The sequence below is a fragment of the Columba livia genome, chromosome 2 (genome assembly GCF_036013475.1).
Source record: "Columba livia isolate bColLiv1 breed racing homer chromosome 2, bColLiv1.pat.W.v2, whole genome shotgun sequence".
Classification (NCBI taxonomy): domain Eukaryota; kingdom Metazoa; phylum Chordata; class Aves; order Columbiformes; family Columbidae; genus Columba; species Columba livia.
The window spans coordinates 89594955-89613960 of NC_088603.1; the positions used below are offsets into that span (position 1 = coordinate 89594955).

General features: G+C 39.3%; 1 protein-coding gene across 6 annotated transcripts in view; it reads right to left on the minus strand.

Annotated features, from left to right (window-relative positions):
- The window catches only part of LOC102098903 (aromatic-L-amino-acid decarboxylase), a 72195-nt gene that overhangs the window by 39947 nt on the left and 13242 nt on the right, over positions 1-19006 (minus strand). For all 6 annotated transcript variants that reach the window (XM_065052765.1, XM_005507501.3, XM_065052762.1 and 3 more), the window contains 5 exons: positions 17476-17712; positions 11674-11787; positions 10890-11009; positions 5529-5663; positions 998-1141 (listed from right to left, as the gene is read on the minus strand). In XM_065052765.1, the coding sequence (XP_064908837.1) occupies positions 998-1141; positions 5529-5663; positions 10890-11009; positions 11674-11787; positions 17476-17712 (750 nt within the window). The remainder of the gene's footprint in view (positions 1-997; positions 1142-5528; positions 5664-10889; positions 11010-11673; positions 11788-17475; positions 17713-19006) is intronic.

A 19006-nucleotide genomic window follows, 5' to 3' on the forward strand; every position in this document is an offset into this window, starting at 1 on the left:
TCTATTTTTTCTTTAGTGGAGCCTAGTAAAAGCATATAATTGGAAGCATATTATACCCCTTTATAGATCTATACAGATTGTGGTCTATATCAAGATTTGTAGAGGCATAATGCTTGGAAATGAGCAAAAACTTTTGTTGATGATGTATAAAAACACAGCAGAGGTTACTTACTCCATGAAAAGAACAAATGGTAAAATCTTGCTTTAACTTGAAATAATAAGATGGTGTTTTAAACTGACAGGAGGAGTTGATCTGATGAATAAGCAAATATTATTTTCAATCAGGTATTTATGATAGGTACTTAGAACTAAACTTCAGAATTTTATCCAATCAAGCACTGTTCTGTGTCAGAAACTGGGGTACTATGAGCTTTACCTACTGAGATATCACCTTTTGCTTTTGCTGGACTGCTGTGGAAGCAGGAGTCTCTGGAAAGCAGACAGATAACAAGAAATGATGACACCTTAAAACTTTCACAGCCTTTCACCTGTTAGAGATAAGTCACGTACTGACAAATGCCTGTGTGACAAAGTCTGATCTTACTGGTATTTGGAGTGTGTCATGGAGGTTGATTTATTTGCTGAAGTAGTGAGGAGTAAAAACTATTTTTTATAGAAAATACCTAATTTTGAGATACCATCATTTAATTTATGTCCTTTAAACTTGTTTTATGTGTAAATAAGTTTGAACCTGAAAAAGAAAAATATACATGTGTAAAAGGGGCAGTTCAGAACTGTAGTGTTAGGAAATTATAACATTGCAAAATTCACCTGCATTTATTCAACTGTCTATATAACATTTTTGCTAAGAAGTGCAACCAGCTGCTTAAATCAGGTGCTTATACTGCACAGAAAGTTGTGTGAAGAACACTCATGGAACCTGTCCTAGCATTCAAGCTAGGCTGCCTATAGACCCCTCCGTTAGGGATGAGATCATCTACTCATGTAGCTTGTCAGAAGCAATAAATCCACTGATTAATTAAAATCCAGTACTCACAAAGAAGGGGATAAGACCTGAAGCTTTGTCTTCGTCCAAAACTTTCTTTAGGGCTGAACCACGAACACTGAATTTATCATCAGAAGAAACATTTTTAATCTTCACACCAGCAATTAATGCCGCCCTTTCCACTGACGAATGAGCCTAAAAGGAAGGTTTTAAGACAAATATATTTTATTAGAAAGTAAGAAGTTAATTTGGATTTGAAAAGAAAACATAATTTCTTTCAAATGAAACAAAAACTTCAGAACCGGGGACTGTTGCTGGTACGTAACAGATACATACATCTCCCTCTTTCCTACAGATAAACAGACAGACAGGTGGAGACAAGTACAAATACATATATATGCATACATACACACACACACTCACACAAATACACTAATAGAATAATAGAAATCCTGAAGTATTCTTGAAACCATTGCCATGGCATCATTCACACAAAAGTTCAATTAACTTTAGTTAAAGCTTTAATTAACATGTTCACACTTAGTCAGCATTGATTAAGAGCTTCAGGATTTGTCTCCAATTCAATCAAAAGCAATGCAGACAGTCAGCTTGCCTAATAAGTATTCATTTGCTCACTAACATATTTTTATGGTGTACCGCATTGCTGAACCCTAAAAGAATATACATCATGGTATATTATACACAGAGATACTTTCTTATGTTACTGTTTTTTTAGATTGTGGTTGAGTCATTGATGCATATTGGTAGGCAATTAAGGATCATTCCCAATATGTTATTTGATTTACAACTCATCTTACTTGAACTGTCCTTAAATAATACTTTTTATAACATAAACTACGTGTCAGTAAATAAAAACCAAAATGTCGCTAATATATTATTATGAAATTCTGAAGTACAATACTATAGTAACTCAAGAACTCTATTAACAGTGAAAGGTATGCATAGCCACAAAATAATCCCCTGGAGAGTATGACTAAAACCAAACAAAAAAGAGCTATTTTACCTTCCACCTTCTACAATTTCCTTAATCATACTCAATTTGAAAGAGATAAATTCCCCATATTTTCATATGATGACAACTCTCATTCATAATCGCTGTCCTCCTACCCATGTAGGTTCTTGCGAATACATACAAGAGCACTTAATAATTCCATTCTAACTTAGCCCAGAATCATGGAATATATTGAGCCAAAACACAGGTTGAAGAAAATAAAGTTTCTGCCAGATGAAGATAAAGTTTCTGCCTTTCAGTTTTTACATATCCCTGGAATTATGTGTTTTAAAGGCAAATTGACTACTAACTTGTATCTCAGCAGGGCCTTTTGTGAAAGTACTTTGCCAAACTAATTAGGCACCAGCTTGAGAAAGTATAGAAGTCTAGAGCTGAAATGAAACTAACTGCTTTTGAAGTGAAAAACAATGTATGTACCATACCAAACTTCATTCAACTGTACAATGGAAAGAGGTATTTTATAACTGATTTATACAAGAATTAGAATTAACAAACTATAATATTACACTGAGGTTAGCCAGTCAGAACCTTGGAATTCCTTCCTCAAGTCTCCAAAATCATACTAAGGCTCTCTGGTAACTACAGCCATTCACAAGCTTCAGGTTAAAACTGCCAAGATGCTTTTGCATTAGAACAAATCTTCGGTGACCTGATGTTGCACAGAGTTCCTGGTGCTCATAAAAATACTCAGGAATCTCCCATCACCCTCAAGAAGAGCAAGGAACCAAGCAGAAATCATTGAAATGAGTGGGTAGCTGCTTAAAGTAGCCAAATAAACATGTCAAAAAAAGACTGATAAAGGAAATGGCCTGAGAAAATTTGAGAATATCAAAAAGCTACCCTGACTTCTGTCCTGGTCCCAAACAGTCAGGTGTCTCCTGTCAGTAGTAACTGGATGTTTCTCTCAGCTCGTATTGAGTGTCCTTTGCAAGAGAAGCCTCAGCCAGGGTAGCCCAGGTGCCAAAACCAACAGAGATCCTCTTCTGTTGTCCCCAAATGCCCAAGTAGTTATTGGGGAAAGCTTTGTTGCCAGTCCTGCTCTGTGCTCATTAACATACAGCAAAATCATTTCAATGGGATAAAGATTTTCCCAAAATGCCGATAGGTTAAAATAATCTCCCAAGATATGAGTTCAACTTTCCGCTCTGGGTCTCCCTACCAGCCAACTATTTACCTCCCTCCTAACATATTCTTGCAGTGTTGTGCTCTGTCAGTGCATGGTTTTCTCTCCCAGAGAATGGCTTAAGCTTACTTCCATTTGAGGATTACTGCTTATGAGTCACACAGGTCTGTTCTTAATGCAGAAGGACCGGTGAGCTCTGCAACAATCTGCTTCAAAAGGTCAGCAATATCTTAAGGCAAATCCTCCTGTAAACATAAGATTGTCTGACCTTCAGTGGATAGGAAGGCCTGTCTGTCCTCATTTCAGGTCAGCTACTTACATGGGACAAAAAAATGAAAATGATTAAAGGGCTTTGTGCATCAATGGGTCAGAGCCTGAGCTCTGGGACTCTCAGTCTGCGCAACACAGACCTTTAGGTCACAGATTAAAAAAAAAAAAAAAAAAAAAAAAAAGACAAATATCCTTTATGCCTTTTGAAAACAGTTATCTTTCCTCATATTTTCTATATTTTCTTATCCTGACTCTTTTCACTCTACAATGGCAGCCCGTCTTCCCATCAGCAAAGAACTAGTTCACTTTTAATTTGTTCTTCAGTGCTGGTAGAACCTTTATAGTTGGAAGAGACCCTTAGGATCACCATGTCCAACCATACAACACTAAACCGTGTCCCTAAGAACCTCATCTAAATGCCTTTTAAACACCTCCAGGTGTGGTGACTCCACCACTTCCCTGGGCAGCCTGTTCCAATGCCTGACAACCCTTTCCCTGAAGAACGTTTTCCTAATATCCAATCTAAACCTCCCCTGGCACAATTTGAGGCCATTTGCTCTCATCCCATCACTTGTCACTCAGGAGAAGAGACCAACACCCTCCATGCTACAACCTCCTTTCAGGTAGTTGTAGACAGCGATAAGGTCTCCCCTCAGCCTCCTTTTCTCCAGGCTAAACAGCTCCAGCTCCCTCAGCTGCTCCTCGTCAGACTTGTGTTCCAGACCTCTCAACAGCTTTGTCACCCTCCTCTGAACTCTCTCCAGCACCTCAATGTCTTTCCTGTAGTGAGGGCCTAAAACTGAACACAGGATTCAAGGTGCAGCCTCACAAGGGCTGAGTAGAGTGGTACAATCACTTCTCTGGTCCTGCTGGCCACACTATTCCTGATACAAGCCAGGATGCTGTTGGCCTTTTTGGCCACCTGGACACACTGCTGCCTCATATTCAGCCAGCTGTCAATCAACACCCCCAGATACTTTTTGCCAGGCAGCTTTCCAGACGTTCTTCTCTGAGCCTGTAGCGCTGCCTGGGATTGTTGTGACCCATGTGCAGGATGCAGCACTTGGCCTTGTTAAACTTCATACAACTGACCTCAGCCAAATGATCCAGCTGGTTCAGATCCCTCTGTAGAGCCTTCCTACTCTCTAGCAGATCAACACTCACACCCAATTTGGTGTCATCTGCGAACTTACAAAGTGTGCACTCAATGCCCTTATCCAGATCATTGATAAAGATATTAAACAGAACTGGCCCCAATACTGAGCCCTGGGGAACACCACTTGTGAGCAGCCACCAACTGGATTTGGCTCCCTTCACTGCAACTCTTTGAGGCCCACCATCCAGCCAGTTCTTTATCTATCCAGGCCATGAACTGCCAGCTTCTCCAGGAGAATGCTGTGGGGTACAGTGTCAAAGCCTTTACCATCTGTAAAATAGTAAATCAAGGTAAAATAGTAAATCAAGGTAAGCCTGAAATTTGGCCATTTTTTTATGCAGAATCAGATATTATTTTAAATGAAACATCACGTATTAAGGAAATTTCTTCTATCTCATTGACATTTAGATAAGAAAATGTCACAGCTATGAAGAGAAGGAACATTGCTTGGCTCTTCAGTAGGATTAGACAGTCAGAAATGTAAAAGTTGCAGAACTTACAGAACTAAAATTTGCTTTCATTAACAGTGAAAGCCTCTCATGGTCCTGGCCTGCTGAGAATTTACCCTATCTCAGTCTGCTAAATACCACTCACAATCAGAAATCAAGGATTATGTTTTCTTTTTTCTTTCAAGATAGCTTAGCTTAATAGATAACATATGCACACACAGACACACAAGCCTAGATGTAACAAAAGATGGTCTAGACTTACTCAAGACAATTGAATTTTAAAACCTTACTCAAGTATCTTTATTTACTTCAAACTAGCTCTTTCTATACAGAATCAGTGCTTCCATAACACCGACCTCTGGATATTGGTTCTTTGTATTATGGTAGCACAGATGAGGTTCCAGCCTACTTATGATGTACAGTAAGATTTAAACAAGCAAAACCAATCAGTCACCAACACAAAGAGTTTATACTTAATTCACCGTCCTGTTGAGATGGCTGAAATGGTTAAGTATAGACCCCATATCTCCATGGTTTTGAGAGGTACTCACCTGATCAGATGCATAGGCCACCAGCCTGCCCATGATGTCAGCTTCTGTTAGCTCAGGCTTTTCTGACTGTACCAGTCTGATGGTTTTTGTCCTTGCAGCAAGCAGTGAAATCAGGGTGGCCTCGCTTGCACTTCCCTGTAGGACAAATGAAGGATGGTTAAAAAGGAAGATATTCCAGAAGAAAGGCAACACTTTCTTCTGTATGAACCTGCAAAGTTGTTAGCAGAAACTACATAGGAGAAACCATGCAATCTCATGTTTCTTAAGGATATATGTGACAGCAAGGGAAGAATGTTTGATCTTGCTCTCCTTCCTGATGCCTCTGTCTGCTCTCTTTAATCTCTGTGCTTGTTCAGTTTAGGCAACAGCTTTGCAATCAGTGCTAGAAAGCTGAACTCACAGACTAAAACATATGTGAAAAGGTTCTCAACACAGCAATTAATCATTTGTTAACCAGTAACCATGGCAGAGTAACTGTTGATTTCTGTTACTCTGAATTTCTGCACATTTAACTTCAATCAGAATTTGACTGTCAACTCATTCCTGTCAAGCAACACACAAAATTATAACACTTATTTAATATTTAAAATTGCCCTGAGCAAGTCAATTATTGTGGCTAAAAGTGAAAAAAAAAAAAAAAAAAAACACTGAAAGGCAAAAATGTTATGATTAAATATGTCTAACTATTTCAAAGTCTTAGTTATGTGTGTTTTCTTCATCAAAAACACACAGGTGAAAAGAACGGTCACACACTCTTTCTAAATTGCACTTTGTCTCACAAAATATGAGTTTAAATTGTATCTTGGATACTCTGTGACAACAAAAAGATGATTTTTTTGTATCAATTGATCTGTAAATTTCACAAGACAATACATGTTCCCAATGTTCCCACAAGTTCTTTTTAAGGTTTTCCTCTAGACCAGAAACAAGCTCTATCTTGTTCTTTTAAACTATAAGTAATAGTTTGTAAACACATGTGCATAAATTTCAATGATTTTGGGTGTTCATACAAAAGACAGAGTTTTTAAGTACTTTGAAATTTGAACAACTGTCATGTGAATCTTCCTCTGCCAGGCACCTAACAGTGCAATGAATACAGTTGCTTATATTAATAAGTACGTCTCAGAAATATCCCCAGTGTCAACAAGCTATTTTTGGAGTGAAGTTTCTTATCTTGTACCAAAGTGCTATTCTCCCTCTGTTGAAAACCTGTGTAAACTCACTAAGTACAACAAATGTTCAAATACTCGGCAAGTCCTATTTCTCCCTCATGTGGGCCTGATCCTACAGATTTCATACATGAGAATGATCCCAGTGAAGTCATATTTTCTCCTAATACTGCAGTGACCCTATCTATTTATATGAGACAAAGCTGCCCTCACACACGTCAGCATCTCAACAGTGAGTGAACTCAATGCAGCTGAAATTCAACAGCATCATGAACAAAGTAGGAAAAAGGACAGTCCCTAAACATTAAAAAATGTGACAAATGTATTTTATCTGCCTTTCCCGTGGTGTGGAACTTGAGGACTGTAGACCCCAGGGTCTACATCAGAGCACAAAGACAATCTAGAGACAGTTTTGTGCATTTTTTTATAGCTACTGCTGCTGCATACAGCATTATGGCAACTGAAGCAAATGGTAGAGGTGCAGAATAGTACAGCAAAACAAATATCCCTCTTGGGTCCAGTAAGGTAGAACTTCCTTGTGGAGGCAAGGGGTGAAGGAAATTCTGTCCATTAACTACAGAAAAGATAATTTGGTAGTCTCCCACTTTAATCTTATTCTGCATATGGTCTGTAGCCAGATACTTAGAATACCCATCAGAATATTGAGAAATCATGCCTGACTGTAGTTCTCGAAACTCATGATGCAAGAGTATATGCACAGAATTATATTCATCTTACACATAAGGAACTTCCAAGATCTGATTCATCTTACTGTATCTATCTAAAAAGTTAAATATCTGAGGTAAAATAATTGTTTAAGGTCCCTTGGTATTCAGTGCAGAGAGATAAGCATATCCAAAAAGCAATAATTCCATCTATTTTGAGCTAATATTCTAGACTGAGATAAATGGTTCTTCTACATGTACCTTCTTGCATGTTCAACTTTATCTGACAAAATGTGAGAGGAATCTCACACAGTGTAAGTTTGCTGATGAGAAACTTCTCTCATCATGTCCATGTTAGTAAAACAATTTCCACCATGCTCAGCACAAGATTATCTAAGTAACAGTGAAAAAAAATTCCTCTGCTGCCTGACAGTCCAGTGACTAGAATATAATGACTCAGGTCCTGGGTGTCCAGCAAGTGTGAGGAATGTTTTACAGCAAAGAACATCTCTTCTCTTCTGTGAAGCTGGGATTTTTTTCCTGTTTTGTTTTGTTTTCCAAGCAGTATATAACCTTCTAAAGAACTCTGCATAATCAGAAGACCTGTATAATGGCCATATACTCTCAGACAATGTTGCCTGAAATAATCCCCTTTCCAGCAGTTCAACAGCTGGCAATACTTTTCATTTGTGCAAACCACTGGAACTTATTGAGATGCTCATATAGGTTTTCAGGTAAGTTGTATGTCCTCATAATGAAGTTGGGCAACATAAAGCCTGTGTGCAAGACCTAAATCCATCTTGTGTCAGGCAAATCACTCAAAGCAACCTCTTAAACCTGGTTTCTTTACATGAAAGATCATTTTATCACCCTTGTGTTTAAGACTAATTAATACTTTTATTAACAAATATCTTTAAGGGGACACATAAAAGTCTTTCAAAGATAGACATATATATATATTGTTTTGTTTTTGTTTAATGATAAGGCCCTGTAAAACTGGTAGAGTCTTTCCAGAACATGTAAGGAATACCTATATTGAAGCAGTGCATGCAAATAGATAAAATTAAATGACTGTAGGAAATTCCAAAAGTTAAGGCATTAATTTGAGATCTGGAAATTTAAGCTTCTATTCTGGAGACTGCCTGGCTGGGTGAGAAAATGACCTAGAACAGCCTCAGCCTTCTGAGGCGAGCCACGAGATGTCCTGGGATCCTGGCTGTTCACCCAGGCTGGTGCGCAGTTCATGTATGCGACAGTTCTTGTAGGAATTTCCTCACACAGACATGAAGATGAACAAGAAAGGGCCTGTTGCCTCCTGATCCAGAACTGGGACACAACCTAAAGGCTGTTGGCTATCTGACAAGAAAGATGCATCAGCAATGGCTTTTGCCAGGCCCAAGATAGGCTGAGTCTCATTTTGCTTCACCCTTAAAATACTTTTTCTTTGCAGAACAAGAAAACTCTTTAATATGTGGAGGTACACCTTTCAGCAGTTTGTCTAGAATGAACAGCAGGGCACAAGCTTCAGGAAGAAAGTTGTTTTCTCACTTACTTTTAAAAGCTGTTTTTTCTCCTCTTGAATGCTGTATTCTACATTAAGTGAAGATTAATGATACCTTTCCTTTTACCGCAAGCAAACAAAGGTTGCCATGGCAAGCAGGCTCAAGAAGTGGAAGAAATAGCAGCCAGAGCTGATGTTCATGTCCACCTGCACTCTGAACTGAAATTTTCTTTCATCTTTTGCCATTTTCAAGTGTCATCCTGCACACAACAACAATGTGCTTCATAGTGACATAGGCTTTCAAATGTAATTAAGAGCCAATTTTCACAGGCTTGGTTTTACCCGATACCATGATAATTACTTGGCATTTACCAAGAGAATGACTGTTACTTTCACATGCTCATGTCGTCTTTGCCTCATGCTCTCTTATTTGTGTTGTTATTGCTTCAAGAGCAAGACAAGACAATCTGCAGCACAAATTACTTAATTGTAAGCAGGAACACAGAGCCCACTTTTGATTCTTGAAACTGACTGTTTTTTGATGAAAATTATGAGCAATCCAGCATTGTCAGCCTGGAAGGGCAATATTTCCTGCTGATAACCATCGGGCATAATTGCTTGCTTTCACTGGTACAAAAGAAATACTGTGGAGATGCATGACAAAAGCTTGATTTCTTGAGCATAACCCAGTTCCTAGTAAGTGTAATGAAAAAGATTCTGATAGAGCAAGCAGATGAGTATAGAGTTATTCTGGAAATACACTGGTGTATGTGCAGTTCCACCTGGGAGGATCAGAGCAGTTGGGTTAAATTCATGCTTGCCTGTGAAGATGTTGGGAAGAATTCACTGGGATATGCTGTAGGCATTTACAGCTGGTATCGAAGAAAGGAACCCCCACTTCTAGCATGAAATTCAGATGCATTTTAGAAGCCTACCTTAGGATAAAATGGATTGTGCCTTGTTCTCTTATGACCAGACTCCAGTGATTACCAAAGGAGCACAGAACAATTGCTTAAAATTCAGCCTTTTTCATAGTAAATATCTGTTGTAGTTAGATTAAAAGCTGTGACCAGAGTCTGCAGAAAGACCATGTGCTAGTGGAGCTATGGTTGATAAACAACATAGCTTCATTATGCATGCAAGTTTGCCCATTGATGATATATTTGTTATCCTACAGATCCTCTGTTCAGTCATTGTAGGCTTTCATTAAGCATTCAACATCAAAGTTTGAGGGTAATGTTCTATTTCAGATACTACACCATAGTCTGAAAATTGTATTATCTACTGATAGAACTGTTTGGTTTTGTATTTTAAACAGCTCTTCATTTTAATATTCCAATATTTCATTTTGTTATAGAAGGAAAACTTGTTAAAATAATTTCAACTTCTTTGACAAAAACTGATGGACTTTCTATCACATTCTCTTATTTCTACTAATAGAAGATTATCTCCTATGTTCTTATCCATTGCTTGATCTCTGACACTTCTTTCTGAAAAAAAGGATGTCTCTTTTGGAAACTGACTGAAGTAAACAACTGAACATGTCTAAGGTGGCTTCATGGAAGCCTTTGTAACCACTTTTCATGATGCTGTACTCAAAATCTTCAGACATATTTCTAGCTGAGAAGCTTTTATTTGTTTTCAGCCACGAAACATTGCTGCACATTGTTGGTATGAGCTCACTTCACTTGTTTAACAAATCAAAGTTTCCTTCCTACATCCTTTTCAACATTATGATTTTAATTTTAAGCCCAAATTGTGATGTTCAGTTATCTACTAACAATTCTTCACAAAGAGTAGTGTTTCATAATTCAGCTGCTCTGAAAAGAAAACCATTACTTTCATCAATGATCCTACCTACCTATGAACACTCTAGCAGGTTATCAATCTTTCTGAAAATCTGAAAGGAACCCATGTGGCAGAAAAAAATACACCTTTCCTCTATTAGTGTCTTGGTATTAAGGTTTTACAGAATCCTCCAATCTACGAACTCACCCTGTATTGTTTTTTCATTTCCCCCCCTTACCTGGATGACTCCTCCACCTTGGCCATCTTTCCCAGCTAAAAATTCTTCAGGCAAATTAATCATCTTCCCTAGCCAATCCATCATGACAGTCTCCAGCTCTGTGCAAGCTGGACTTGCAGCCTGTGTCGAAAAAAAGAACAGAGGGAGTAACCTCACCTGACCATGAAGACGCATAAGATCCACAAGAGCAAGAACTTTCTGTCTTTTGACTATAGAGGAAGAGACTAGCTGACTAACTTTACCAGCTCCGCTAGGGACCTGAAGACCATTTTGTGCATGTTGTTTCTAATATTTACCAAAAAAAACATCAAACTGGGCCTCACATAGAAGCATTACTATCAAATGTCAAAGCTAGGATTTGCATCTTGTGTAATTTTTTTTTACATCGACTACCAAGCTCTTTTGAGAAGACGCAATCTCATATGAACATGGGGTTTTAAGCACAATTTTCTATTCAACCAGATGATAAAAACACCAGGTGACAGGCAACAGTCATACCATTTCATGAATTACCAGTAAGTTTGCATTGCTACCACTAATTCTAAATGCTGGTGATTTCTCAAAGGCAAAATTTCTAAGAGGTGATACCTTTTAATACTGGAATCCTTCAGGGTGTCTATGTGAAAATACTTAACTAGTCATAGCAATTTTACCTATAAAAGTAGTCCTGTGACTTCACTGTTACCTATCAATAATTTCTTTGAAGAATATTACTGAAATGCTTAGAATCTTGCCATGGTGAAGCACCGTTACCACATAGCAGTACATACCCCAGTAAACTTACCCAAGAGAAGCCCACACATCCTATTCCTCCACACAACATATCTGCAAGAAGAGCTGGGAAGGAAGAGGCTGCGGGGAAGTAGGCAAAAAAGTAGGGACTGTGCCAGTGAGTCACCTGTAGTAAGGGAAAAATTGTTATTTTTAATTAATGCAGGAAGCAGAAACAAATTGTCACAAAATCAGAAAAGATTAGAGGTTTGGACCAGTTAACAGTTCTCTACTCCCTGGCTGTAACACAGGATCCCATTTTTCAGAAAATCTTGCCTTGCTTATTCTCAATTTTTTATCTATCTTTTACTCAAATTAGAGTTCTTCACCAAACCTCCCAACAGTGCCCAAAACAGAGTTCTCCATTTGTCTGTCTAGAAGACAACAATTACATGTGCAGTGGCAATGTGAGTTTCTGTGCACGGCACTGTTCTTGAACCTCTGCTTTCAGTGACTCTGGTGCTTTGTTGTTTCATCTCTGTCATGAGACTGACTTAGCAAGGGTGTCTTCAGTGCAGCTGAGGTCCATGGAACTCTCTTGGCCCCACTCTGGAGTTATTTGCTAAAATTCAGGCACTGAATCTGGCCAAACATCTCCTCACCATAAAATCAAACAATCCATTCCAGTAGCCAATAACTTCTGTAGAAAATTAAACTATCATCTCCCTATAACAAGTTGTGATTTATGTACAATTCCACTTTATGTGTACTAATATGAGAGAATAACAGAATAACTGCACAAATTGTAGTCAATTGTCTTGCAGCAGCAATATTTAGAATTATCTTATGCAACGTCTAAGAATTTTTTAAGGGTTTTAGACATACTTAGTAAATATTTGATAATTCTCCAAAGCTCCAATCCAAGAAAATCCGACATCAGGAAATGTACTGTCAAACTGCAATGTTCAGTAGAAACAATGTGATACGATATGTCTGGCAAAACTGACTTCCACATCCAAGATTATAGGTGAGTTTTAGGATAAAAAAAAAAAACAAAAAAACAAAAAAACAAATAAACAAAAAGGTGCTTCTAGAGGATGTGCTTCTAGATGGAGTATTAGCTCAGGAAATGTGGGTTGGATGAGTAGACAGTGAGATGGATTGACAACTGGTTGGATGACAGAGCCCAGAGGGTTGTGATCAGTCGTGCAGAGTCTAGTTGGAGGCCTGTGGTGTTCCTCAGGAGTCAGTACTGGGTCCCATCTTGTTCAACCTGTTCATCAATGACCTGGATGAAGAGTCTGAGTGCACCCTCAGCAAGTTTGCTGGTGATACCAAACCGGGAGGAGTGGCTGGCACACCAGAATGCTGTGCTGTGATTCAGCAAGACCTGGACAGGCTGGAGGACTGGACAGAGAAGAACCTACTGAAATTCAACAAGAGCAAGTGTAGGGTCCTGCACCTGGGGAGGAATAACCCCAGGTACCAGTACAGGTTGGGAGTTGACCTGCTGGAAAGCAGTTTTGAAGAGAAGGACCTGGGAGTCCTGGTGGACAAAAGGTTGACCATGAATCAGCACTGTGCCCTCGTGACCAAGAAGGCCAGCAATATCCTGGGGTGCATTAAAATAAGTGTACCCAGAAGGTTGAGGGAGGTTATCCTCCCGCTCTACTCTGCCCTGGTGAGGCCACATCTGGAGTACTGTGTCCAGTTCTGGGCTCTCCAGTTCAAGAAAGACATGGAATTACTTGAGGGATTCCAGTGGCGGGTTACAAAGACCATTAAGAGACTGGAGCACCTTTCTTACAAGGAAAGACTGAGAGAACTGGGTCTGCTCAGCCTGGAGAAGGCTGAGAGGGGATCTTATTTATGCTTATAAATACCTCGAGCGTGGGTGTCGAGAGGATGAGACCAGTGGTGCCCAATGATAGGATGAGGTGCAACAGGCACTGACTGAAGCACAGAAGGTTCCATCTGAATATGAGGAGAAACTTCTTTACTTTGAGGGTGTCAGAGCACTGGAATAGGCTGCCCAGAGTGGTTGTATAGTCTCCTTCTCTGGAGACATTCCAAACCCAATTAGTCCTGTGCCATCTGCTCTAGGTGAATCTGCTTTAGCAGGTGGGTTGGACTAGATGATCTCCAGAGATCTCTTTCAAGCCCAACCATTTTGTGCCAGGGAGAAACTGTCTTAACTCTCATATACACAATTCATAAGATATCACTTTATCTGCTGTAGTATAACATTTTGGGTGTCTCTATCCCTTTCATATGAAACCAGCTCCTATCCACTATGACTTTCCACTGTCTAATCTAGCCCTATACCTGGTATGTTTCAATTTTACTGGTCACTAGGACCAAACCTTCTCAAATTAGGTATCCAAAGACAAGACACTGTAAACATTTTAGCTGTAGGTCTTACAGCTGGCCAGGATCTCTTTACTGTCACAAAGTTTTGGAGCACTTGTGGCAAACACTTTTGTTCACACCTCCCCCCTCCCCCCCCCAAAAAAAAAAAATGGGATAAGACTTGGTTTGTCACAGGAAAACAATAAGCAGATTTAAAAAATCCCCAATAAACAGGGGTCCCTGAAAGGACTCCCATACATACACAGACTTTCACTGACATGCATAATGAGCCAGGTCTCCCACTGTTCATCTCCCCAGCTCTAATCCTCTGTGATCTGTAAGGCTTGTGACATTCATCTTGGGTTAATCAAGTTAAACTGCCTACTTCCTGGGAGCCATTTGTTTGATGAAACACAGCAGATTCCCATTGCACCACTCACACAAAGCAAAAAAAGCCAAAAGCCCTAGGGCAAGTGCAGCTGCAGTTCTTCCTCCTGCCTCCTCTTCCACTTTGCTTGAAGCAGCTGTAAAATTCTTTTTTTTTTGACATATTGGAACAGACACACTTAGTAAAATATTGCAAAGAGCATGACATAATTGATGCTTGTTTTTTCAGCCCTCTACTGATAAACAATGATACACAAGTGTCTTGGGGTCAGTAATTACCACTCTAATGCTACTCAGAGACATTCCCAGATTTCTTGCAAGGATGTCTGTCTTTCTGTGCCTTGCTTAGTCTAAGCAAGAGTCTATCACACGCTTAGGATAGGTACATCAGCTGAAAGTTCACAGATTAATGGATCCAATGTGAGGAAAATTAGCATCTTCAGTACTGCTATTTGCAATTACAACTAAACTTGGTCATTTGGGGTTCTAAAAAAGGGGAAGATATGTTTTGAGAGAACAAAGTGAGTCTGAGAGAAAGGTGACTCCCACTGATATTTTTGTATGCAAATCCCTTCCATTTTGGCTTCCTAATGCGGCAATAAGAGTTCAGCAGCTGTTCCCTCAGTCCCTGTGTTAACATTAGGAACTTAGCACTGCTATGGCCATTGTCATTTAGTGGAATACCCGTTGAAGGTCTACATCTAGTTTCACAAGAAGTCTCCAAGAAGAAATTTTACCACTCATGAAAGCCTGTTCTCCTATGGGGCAAAAACAGCAGTGAACAATGCATTATTGCTTTACACAATTAATTGGACTTTGCTCCTCTGAAGGAACACCATTTTCACATTTTCATTCATCCGATAAGTAGTGATTATCTGAACACAACTAACACAGTAAAGAAGTCAACATGATGGAAACAAGAATCGCTTATGGGCCACTGACAGTTTATGGGCAAAACAAGGTTTTATGACCTCTGTCATGCTACTTATTCTGTCTGAAGCCCAGTTCCTCCTTTCTAAAATGAAGATACTCCCCAGTGAAATGACAGAAAAGCACGATAGCTGAAAAACACTAGATGTACCTATAAATGTTACTCTTGTAATGAAAAAGATGGGAAGAAGATTATGGGAAAATGTAATGGAGGTAGCACAACTACAGGCTCCCAAGCACAAATACAAGCTAGGTGGAGAAGGGATTGAGTCCAGCCCTCAGGAGAAGGACTTGGGGCAGTTGGCTGATGAGAAGCTCAGCATGACCCTGCAATGTGTGCTTGCAGCCCAGAAAGCCAATGGTATCCTGGGCTGCATGAAAAGGAATGTGATCAGCCTGGAGAAGAGAAGGCTGAGGGAAGACCTTATAGCAGACCCAGTGCCCAAAGGGGGACCTACAAGAAAGATGGAGAGGGACTTTTACAGGGGTGTGTAGTGACAGGACAAGAGATAATGGCTTTACACTGAAATAGGGTAGATTTAGATTAGATATAAGAAAAAAATTCTTCAGCATGAGGGTGGTGAGGCTTGCAGGGATGATGGGAGTGCTTGTCAAGACTGGGGCAGTGGGAAATGGTCTTTCAGCCTGCAGGAGATACACACTGGTGGAGACTCTGTATCAACATATAAAGGAGTAGCGTGAGTAGGTGATTCTGTGCTCGTGTGAGGCTTCAATATTTAGTATAGACAACACAGGGATTTATGCTCTTGTGTTCTTAGTGTCACAAACACTAACATTTCACAACAGAAGAAAGTTTTGGATAGAACACTTCTTCAAAATGTATCACTTTGTAAAAGTAAATTTCTTCGCAGGGCATGTAAATATCAAGAATATCAAGATACCTATTTGAGAGGCAAAATGACATCTTGATGGCTTACTTGCAATTGAATGTCTCACTTTCAATACTTCAGTGATTCATCTCTTATTTTTTTAATCTGTTATTTTTTTACTGAATGTTCTCAAGTGTTCAAAACAGAATGTTTTCTGTTCTACTTCACAGACTAAAAAATGGTCAATATTTTCCTTCAATGAAAAAGGAGAAGCAGTCATACCTGTGAGAAGCAATGGAAGTGTTTGTGTGTGTGTGTTGGACATAGTTCACTCATCTAATCTATACTCTTTTAATTCTGTTGGATTTAAAACTTCATCCACAAATCTTTGCAAAAAGTGAGATTTCCATTGTCTTCAGTGGAGCTTTTGCATGTGAAAGGACAGCAGGGATGGCTCCAAAGGAAACAGATGAGGTCATGGTGAACATCAAATATTTACGTTCGTCAATGAAAAAGAATTGGTATTTAATACAATGACTAAGCACATTATCAGAGCAGTGTTTCCATATCTAGTCACACAGAAATCATATCACCTAACTACATCCAGAGAAGCAACCCAAGTGGTTATTGCAGAGATCCAAAGGATCTCATTAACATTTACTAATAATCCAGTCCTCTTCAGGCTATTTACAGGCATTAGGCTACAAGAGTAAAGTTAGAATTTAAAAGGTACACCTTGTGTGGATAAATAAGAAAGAGTCAGAAATGGATAAATGCCAGACACATCATTTTGCACTGTCTGCAACACTGTCTATCCAGGACTAATACTTCAGTAGTGGCTGTCTGCTTTAAAAGGTACCAGAAGCTGACATTTTGGACAGTAAGTCAACAGAACAAGTATTGGGAAGAATCCTTCCTAGTCAGCTCTGCAATAAAAAGAAGTCTCCAAAGAGAATTTTAACATTTAAAGATCAGCTTGAAGGAACACTTTAGGTGGAGCAGTCTAACACAAATCCCATTTTGTAAAATATTTACTGTGCTTTGTAAGTGGCAAAAGAATTACATGAAACTGAAAGTTATGATGATTTGCCTTAACCAGTTCAAAGGTGGAAGGGCAATTATTTCCAAAAACAAGCCTTTCATGAAGCAAAAGAATGATTTGATAATTTCTATCAAGAACAGAAAACATTAGATCTGTAAAGTGTTAGATCATATTGAATTATGGATGTAAAGCAGACTCCTGCCTTCGCAAATCTAGTCAGTGTGGACACTCATGTTCATAAGGTCCAGCTGCACAGGCTTCAAACTACACTTTCCTTAAAGTCTTTGAACACCCAAATGCAGTGTTGAACATTTCACTACAGATCCGTTTTACTTACCCCTGGCATAATGATCTTCTCAATGTCTTTAAAGACATCATCAAAGCTCTCAGGATCCTGGGGTGCACAGTCTGGAATGAGGGGCCTTAGATATCCTGGTTCCACATCTGGGAAGACCTGTCTTTTATCTATCTTCTCCAGGTAATCTGCAACATAGTCCACCATCTCCTTCCCTCTCTTGCGGAACTCTGCAGCATCCATGGGTATCCCAGTATAGGAATTATTATTAGAAAAACACTGGGGAAAAAAAAGAAATAAATAAAGTTCACTTTTGAAAGAATATAATAATGGGTTTAAACCTGTTGTTCAGATGTTTTATAAGATAACATATATAGCCTTTTTGAAAAGACCACATGCTCCTTTATTGCTGCATGTAAGGCCAATGCCCATGCAGTCTTGCACTCTGCTCCACTCCAGTATCAGCTGGACATGGTACAGAAGTAAGTCACACTGTTAAATCTTTGATGTCTGGGTCCCGATGTAGATTATATGATTACAGATAGGCTGAATCTTTAGCACAGAACAGCAGTAGAAGCACATTGGTGAAGATTCAGAAATGATAGATTTAATCCCTACTGCTGCTGGTTGACACAAGGATGCGGCACCGTTATGTGGCACATAATCAGCTGCCTCCAGCCTTACAAAGAAGAGGTCTAAGGAAATAATAACCTGTGTGTCTCTGTTAGAATCAATAATAGCAAGCTATAATAACCACAGTTGTCACAGTGATCCACTGTGCTGCCCTGTCATTTTATCTCCTTCTTGCCTCAAGATTTAGCTTCTTTACTCTTTTTCTGTAAATGCACATGCTGTGTCATTTACAAAACCTTATTTCTTACTGAGTTTTAAGTTAGAATCCACTTAGAGTTGATCTGTACTGCATTCTGCAGGAGGACGTGAGGAAGCTTCGTCTGGGGCTGTCCCTATTTCCAAGATGGTGGACTGGAGCTCTCAGTGTCCTTTGAGCTCGGCAGAGATTGTCTGAGCACACCCAAGCGATGTGTGGCTCAGCTGACATGAGCTGGACTTTGCCTGAAAAGCGCTTTGCAAACTTAAATCCATATTGCTGGGGTGCCTGCTCCTGCCATCCTGGCCCTCCCAGCTTCTTTAATGTATGTGCCTTTGAATTTTGAGAGCTCGGTGAATACAAGGCTGAGGCCACAGGGACTGAAAAGCATCCAAGAATCTTTATACTCTCAGATCGAGTGAGTGATATTGTTCCTGGTGTCTAGTAAGAAAACTGACAAGTGAAACAAAGATTCTCACTGCTTGTGTAAAGAACTACTATACTCAGTTCACGTACCTTCAGATCTTCACTTTGTAAGGAAATAATTATACTGAGCACAGTGTGAATATTATGTTATTAAGAGACAATTTCTTAGGTACCAGTTATTTGTGCTAAGGATTTCTAACTGAGGACATCATTTTGAGAAAAGAGAGATCCTTCAAGGCTTCATTATATTTAAGTTAGTACTGCCACATGACCAAAGAAAGACATAATTGATAAACACCATCCTAGAAACAGAGAATC